This window comes from Aegilops tauschii, chromosome 5 (assembly GCF_002575655.3).
Source record: "Aegilops tauschii subsp. strangulata cultivar AL8/78 chromosome 5, Aet v6.0, whole genome shotgun sequence".
In the NCBI taxonomy this organism is placed as follows: Eukaryota; Viridiplantae; Streptophyta; class Magnoliopsida; order Poales; family Poaceae; genus Aegilops; species Aegilops tauschii.
In genome coordinates, this window is record NC_053039.3 from 527,776,881 (window position 1) to 527,784,372 (window position 7,492).

General features: G+C 45.7%; 1 protein-coding gene across 1 annotated transcript; it reads left to right on the forward strand.

The window, feature by feature from the left end:
• Positions 1 to 374: 374 nt before the first annotated feature.
• On the forward strand, positions 375 to 2,725 carry LOC109741453 (PLASMODESMATA CALLOSE-BINDING PROTEIN 1). Its single transcript, XM_020300542.4, has 3 exons — positions 375 to 1,072; positions 1,977 to 2,010; positions 2,303 to 2,725. The coding sequence occupies exons 1-3, from the start codon at positions 742 to 744 to the stop codon at positions 2,484 to 2,486; spliced, it is 549 nt and encodes a 182-aa protein (XP_020156131.1). The 5' UTR covers positions 375 to 741; the 3' UTR covers positions 2,487 to 2,725.
• Positions 2,726 to 7,492: the final 4,767 nt, after the last annotated feature.

Here is a 7,492-nt window from a genome sequence, read left to right on the forward strand (position 1 = left end):
TTGCTCTCTATTGTTACCTCTTGTATTCTACCCTCCATCCCATAATGTAAGATCGTTTTGAAAGGTGTGAGGGAGTACTTTCTCATGTTATTCTTTATATTTTTTTCGCGAATACGCAAAGCTTGTGTATCATTTCATTGATAGGAGGAAGTAGAATGAGTACCGAAAAGGTACAACCCATGACACAAACGCAAAGGCGTGAGCATGACACCCGGAGGAGAGACAAGGGATGCTCGGCCCAAACAAAAAAAAAAACACTGCTAAACCCACGAAGCCTAGAACTAGGGAGGCAAGCCGGACCAGTGCGACATCCAGCATCTCGAAAACCAAACATCGGGCCGCTTCGAGCAAATAAGGTAGCGCCTTCAAGAAGGGAAACGACCTCGTGGCAATTGATCTTCTCCATTTTCTACCATGCGAGTCTGCTTGCTATCTTACCAGTTGATCTTCTTCTTCATTGATGTTCTGTCCATTCCTAGTTACCCTCTCTCTCCTTTCTCCTGTCGTAATTAGATAAGACACTCCAAAGGAAAAGCAAAGAAAAGAAAAGAAAGCAGTTCTCCATGGAGATGGAGAAGGAGATCCTCCTCCTGGCTTCCGCTCCCGCTCCCGCTCCCACCATCTTTCTTCTTTCTCATATTCCCTCCCCACCACCTCGCACATATTCCCACCACCTTTACTCCTTGCCGTCTCTCCTCCCGCACCCTCCACGGCCACGCTTCCCGCAGACTACCTACGTACATGCGGCGCCGGCGCTCTCCTCTGGCGGCGCTGTGGCTCGCGGCGGCGTGGGCTCTGCAGCTGCTCGCGGGCGCCGGGGCCGCGAACCCGACGTGGTGCATCGTGCGCACCGGGGCGCCGGTGAGGACGGTGCAGGCGGCGCTGGACTACGCGTGCAGCCCCGCGGGCGGCGCCGACTGCGCGCCCATCCAGCCCAGCGCCCTCTGCTACCTCCCCAACACCCTCGCCGCGCACGCCTCCTACGCCTTCAACTCCGTCTACCAGCGCTCCCACGCCGCCCCCGGCGCCTGCGACTTCGCCGGCACCGCCACCGTCACGCTCACCGACCCCAGTCAGTACACGTTGATTCTATCTTTGTTCCTCCCTTCTCTGTCACGCATGCGTTGCGCACTCGATCGGTTCTTCAATTATGCCCTGGTTATCTTTTAAATCTGCATCGTACTAGTTTATTTCAAACAAACAGCAGTAAATTGCATTGAAGTATATTTCAAAAAATATATTTGCATTGTACTAGTATGCTGCTTCTTTTTCCTCGGTTGCAACTTGCAAGCTTCCTATCAGTGCAATCCCTTCCATGCACGCGTCTCTTTTGCTTTTGCCGCCTTCTTTTTTTGCTTGACCAGCGTCGCTTTTGCCTTTTTTTTGTTTCGTTAGTAGTATCACTACCACTGCACCAATAGGTAATAGCCGGCGTACTTTTCTTTTTGGAACCTTTGGGCTTATGCTTTCATTAGGAGAATTTTTCTCTCAAGAACACGCAATAATCTTTGCGCCTCCATGCATTGAACGAAGAATACATGTGTAGGTCGTTCTATGATTTTTGATGGGCCATGTTTTGGTAATTTCACCATGAATGTGTTATCCAAAACAAGACTTCTAAAATTCATTATGTGATGGTGTTGAGATATGCAAAAGTTACTTCACTGTGTTCATGCATTGCCCAGTTTTCGTCTTGTTTGTGAACCCTATCTTCAGGAATCAGGACTACCGCCTTCAGAGTATTTCTGTACCGGCATGTGGAGTAATTCATCCATTTTTTTTACAAAATTCCTGATTAACTGACGGTGTTGAGACATGCAAAAGTTATTCATTGTGTTCACGCATTGCCAGTTTTCATCTTGTCTGTGAACCCTACTTCCAGGGCTACCTCTTTCAGAGTATTTCTAGTTGTACCTAGGCAAGTGAAGTGTTTATACCCTTCTATTAATAATCCAGTTTTGTCTTACGTTTTTCAGGTTATGGATCATGCACCTTCCCTGCATCTCCAGGGTACGTGCATCACATTGTACTTGCTTCCATTTGTAGAACTTCACGAAGAATACATGAGGAATTTCTAATAATTCATTAACACGTCGAATAACATGAACAAATGCTGTCTTAGTGCATGATATTTGCTAGATGAAATTTGAACTATATAACACGTCGAATGACATAAGATGTTTACTTAGCTCAACTTGTGGCTACTGTGACTGTGTTGTGCTGAATTTATTTTATCTGTTGTTACCACAGTTTTGCACCTTAATAAACTTTCAAATTTATCATGTTGGGTTCCTATATGCAGCGCAGCTGGGTCACCCGGTTCAGCCACGTCTACATCTCGACCACCGCCGGGCAACCGCAAGCCTGACCTTGGATCAGACGACGACGATTCCGATGCCGATGAGGCTCACGTTGCCACCGCCAATGCACCCTTGATGTCTCTTGCCCTGTCATGTTTCGTGTACCTGCACCTGCGTTGGTGGTGACACGGTATGGATTGCGTAGTTAGGCTCTGTGCGTAGAGCATTGTCACGATGTAAGAAGCCACCACAGTTTTGTTTTTGGGAGGGAATTTGTAGTGATCGCTCGTAGCATTTGTAACCTGCCCGTTCAAGCAAAAGGGGCTAGAGTGGCAGACATTTGGATTCGTCTGATTCATTTGGATGTTCTTTCGTGTCATGAGCTTCTTCCTTTTTTCGGGGTTTTTCGTGTCATGAGGTTGACATCTAACATTTTCTCTATCTCTGAAATCTTTTGTCTCAATGTAGGTGACGAATGCGCGAAAGTTTACTACTTCCTACGATCCATATTAATTGTCGCTGATTTAGTATTACCAAAGTTACAAAAAATAAGTATTTTTCTTGTCAAAACAAATGAGGGTCATTTGGGAATATATGATCTGTATCCCTGATCTCCATTCGTTATATGAATTGCGCTTCATATAGATTTGGAGGTTGCCGGGCATATGCGCAAACACAGAGGCGTCAAACGATTGTCTTAATTATAAAAAATGTTCTTTTTCTTTCGCCGTTCGCTTCAAATTTTTAGGGGCAATTTAAGCTGAATTTAGAATTTATAACCTGCCCGTTCAAGCAAAAAGGGGCTAGAGTGGCAGACAATTGAATTGGTCTGATTCATTTGGTTGTTCCTTCATGTCCCGAGCTTGACGTGTACTTCCTTCGTTCCCAAATACTTGAAATTCTAAGTTTGTTCGACATCAAGCATTTTTATGTTTGACCAATTCTATTGAAAAATAGATCAACGTCTACATCGCCACCACCCACGTCACTCGAATGCACGCACATGGTACCTTGCCTCCTGATCACGCGCTAGCATAATCGAGTGCACAAAATACTCGTAGGCCACCCATCCACTTGGCCGTGTGTTCGTTCAATGGATCTGGAACGGTGTATGCTTTTTGCTCAGAGATCCGTCGCTTCGTCGTTCACTGTTTTTTTTTTCTTTTGGGAACACCGTGCGCTGTCGTCTGGATCGTGTGGCCACGATCGAAGTTTGGAGCACATTGAGACTTAGCCGTGTAGGGAGATAAAAATCATGCATCTACATCAGAGGATGATGGGGAAGAAGACATGCCAGTGTGCCGCTCTACCTGTGACAGCGATGCACGGGAAGACTGGTTTCTTTTGGCGAACCTCATATATGTTGCGCTTTGCTACAAGTAGTTGGCGATTCGCACAGGAGGCAGCCCACCTAGGCAGGCCCATTTGCGGTGGCACCGCGTAGCGAGGTAAAAGAGCACTCACTAGCTGGGAATGGAAGCCGCGACAGTGTGCTGATGTGTAGCGTGTTGCTAGTCACTGCGCCTGACGAGCTCTAGTGACAGATATGCAGCGCCACTTAAAGAACTAACGGCACTGGCAAAATTTGACACTTCTTGAAAAATGCACAAACAGATTTTCAAAATTTTATTAAAATTTTGAAGATTTTTTTGACAAATGTGGAGAATTTCTAAAACATTATGGACATTTTTGAATTTTTTTAACAAATTTTGAAATTCACGAACAACTTTTGAAAACAAAAATATTTTTTGAAATTATGAAAAACATATGAAAAGGGGACCAATTTTTTGAAAAAATATATAAAAGTTTTTGTATTAAAAAATTTGGAACAAAATTTTGAAGCCGAGTACAATTTGGAAATCCCAAACAAATTTTTAAAAAACGAAGATTTTTTTAATACATGGATTTTTTTTTTGAAAATATAATCATATTTTGAGAAATGTGGAAAATTTGTAAAACATTATGAACATTTTTTTGAATTTATGATTTTTTTTAAAATTCCTGAACATCTTTTGAAAACACAAACATTTTTTGAGGTTATGAAAAATATATGAAAAGCCACCGATTTTTTGAAAATATAAGAAATACGCTTTTTATAAAAAAAATTGGGAACAAAATTTTGAAACCGAGAAAAATTTGGAAATCCCAAACAAATTTTAAAAAAAGCGAACATTTTTTGAATACATGGACAAAAAATTTGAAAGTAGAGTCATATTTTGAGAACTGAAAAAAAAATTAAACAAAAATAATTTCTAAAATTCCTATTTTTTCTGAAACACAAATAAAATTTTAATATAAAAATATAAAAAAATATTTAAAAAGAGAGAAGAAAATTAAAAAGAAAAGGAAAAACAAACTGGTTAAGTAACCTTACCTTCTAGAAGGTTCTCAAACCGGAACTGAAAGTCATACGTACAGCAGGAGGTGGGCCCACCCAACTGTTCAAAAGATCGGCCGTGCGTGTGTGATTTATGAACAGTGAGGAAAAATGCGTCAAATAGGGATTTCGTTTTTTTAGGTCCAGGGACGGGTTTGAGTGTCACGGCCTGCTTGGTAGCCTCTAGTCTGGCTCGGCCCGTTCTTACCCATCGTGGGCTTCCATTCATGCCCATCAGATCTGTATCCTTCATTCCCCTCAAAAAAAGGAAAAAAAGGTCGGTATCCTTCATCAAAAGTTCAGTTTGAATTCTGAACTGAGAGTGAGCTTTCCGTCCATCCAGCCGACGACGCAGCACCAACAGTCTGTGTCTCTAGTCCGCACCTCCTCTCCGCGGCGGCGGAGAGAGATGCATCTTGAGTATGTGTTTTGTATTGCATGTGTATTGGAGTTGTGGCCTACCTCCTAATCTCTATTTCTAATGGACGAGTTGGTGAATCATCTTCGCGGTTTATTTTCGCTGGTTTTTTGTCTCCCCTCCCACCACCCCTCCGACCCTGGTCCGCGGTTTATTTTCGTTGGGTTTTTTTCGTCTCTCCTCCCACCTTGGTCCATCGGTTTATTTTTCTCTCCACTCTTTATTACAATCAGAACTTTCCTAACGTATAACAAATCACGGATCTAACTTCCTTAAATTATGCAAATCAATCGATTCCTTTTATTGGTTCAATTTGTCTTAGGAAACAAATAACAGATTTTTAAAAAACAAATAATACATTTTAATCTAACTTTCTTAAATTATGCAAATCAATCGATCCGTTTTATTGATTCAATTTGTCTTAGGAAACAAATAACCGATTTTCAGGAAATAAATAATACATTTTAATCTAACTTTCCTAACTTATCTAAATCAATCGATTTCTCTTATTAGTGAAATTTGTTTTAGGAAAGAATAACAGACACGTCACAACTTTCCTCCCAATAAATAGTTTCTTAACATTTGCAAACTTTCCTAATCAGACACGTCACAAACGGGCAGGTACTGATATCACGTTACCAAATAATAAAACCCCATTTGCATAGAAATCAGTTCAAAAATCCTAACTTTCCTAAATTTTTACCTTTCCTTGATAACAACCAATATTTCCTATGTTTTCCACCTATTGAAGGAAATCACCCTCGATATTAGCATTTTTTTGAACTGAGATCTCCGGGTTATGATTTTTTTTTGCGATTCTTTCCAATTGTGACCTCTCCTTCCACTTCGGCTCCTTCTCGCATGAACACCTCCACCACAGCCAGGTGACACCGCCCCAGACCTCCTGCCTCTCCACCTTCTCCGCCACCTCCTTCTCGTACTCCATTAACAATCCCTCCGCCACATTTGTCCACGGCGGTGTCGAGGGCATGGCGCAGCAGCGTACCAGCGCTAGAGCAGCGCATAGCAGCAGGAAGCAACACGCAGCAGGCGAGGCGAGCGGCCGATGATGGAGGGCAGAGACGCGACCGGCGTGGCTGAGGGGGCGATGGGCAGAAGATGGCCACGACTGGAGGCGGCGCGAGGCAGGGGCGCGACAGCGGGGCGAGCGAAGGGATAGGCGGCAGCCGACGGGGCGAGCGCGGCCAGCGAGAGTGTGGCACGCGACCAGGCTGTGTGTCGCGCGGGGCACAGTGGTGCGGTGGCTGCGGCGAGCGCGACGGCAGCGGCGGGCGCAACCGACGCGGTGTAGCACGGGCGTGGGCATGGAGAGGGAGTGGCCCCGCGGGCGCGGAAGAAGAGCGGCAGGCTCGGGCATGGGCGTGCATAGGAGCGGGCATGTGCCACGGGGTCAATCCGAGGAGCTCGGTGGCTACCCCTGCAATGGCCATGGCAGACGGCGGTTCTCGGCCACGGCGAAATACCTAACGAGAGCAAACGAGAGGGAAAACAGGGGAAAGGCAAGAAGAGATCATGGCGGTGTCAATGGCGCCCTAGGGGAAGACATGGGAGCTCGGGGCGGCGCGGATCGAACGGCAATGTCGCGGTGGCCCAAGGTTGAGGAAGACGGCGGCGACGTCGATGCGGGGGTGCTGGACTTGATCTCGTTGGCGCAGACGAAGTGGCGAAGGCGTTCGGAGCTCCTCGACAAGCTCCTAGCCCGCAGGGAGGGCAGTGGCCATGTGGACGGGGTTGGTCATGGTGGCCGTGGCGTTTGACTTCGTCCAGATCGTCGGGATCGAGCGAGCGAGGAGGAGAAGTGGATTTGGGAGGGGGCGTCGAGGAGGAGTGAGGCCATGGTTGCAGGGAAGGAAGGGCGTCATCCTTATCCATTCCCCTTCGATGCTAGCGAGGTGGTCGGGCGGGAGCCCGGCTCTGTAGCGACGCGGCTCGGGGAACAGGAGAAGACGACCGCGCGGGGACTGGACCACTGAGCCGGTTCGGTGGCAAGGCCCGGGGGGGGGGGGGGGGGGGGACAGGGCGAATCCCCTTTTACATCGTCCTTTTGGTTTTTCAATGTACTCTGATCTGTTTCTCCTTTTTAACACCGTTTTCTATTTATTCTTATCAACTAATGATCTCTACTCCTAATGTCTCAGTTGGTAGTCTCCGTTCCGAGTTTATTTTCGTCCCATCTCCCGAGTGAGGGAGAGGGGGCGAGAGGGTGTGTGTGTGAGAATTTGATGGTAAAAAAGGTTGTCAATGTCACTTAATATGTACGAGAATATTAAATATAATATTAACATAATTGATATTGAACTTTTAAAGTTAATGTGGCCCCGTTGCAACGCACGGGCGTTTTTCTAGTCTTGTATAGTTGAGGTAGAGGCCTTCCTT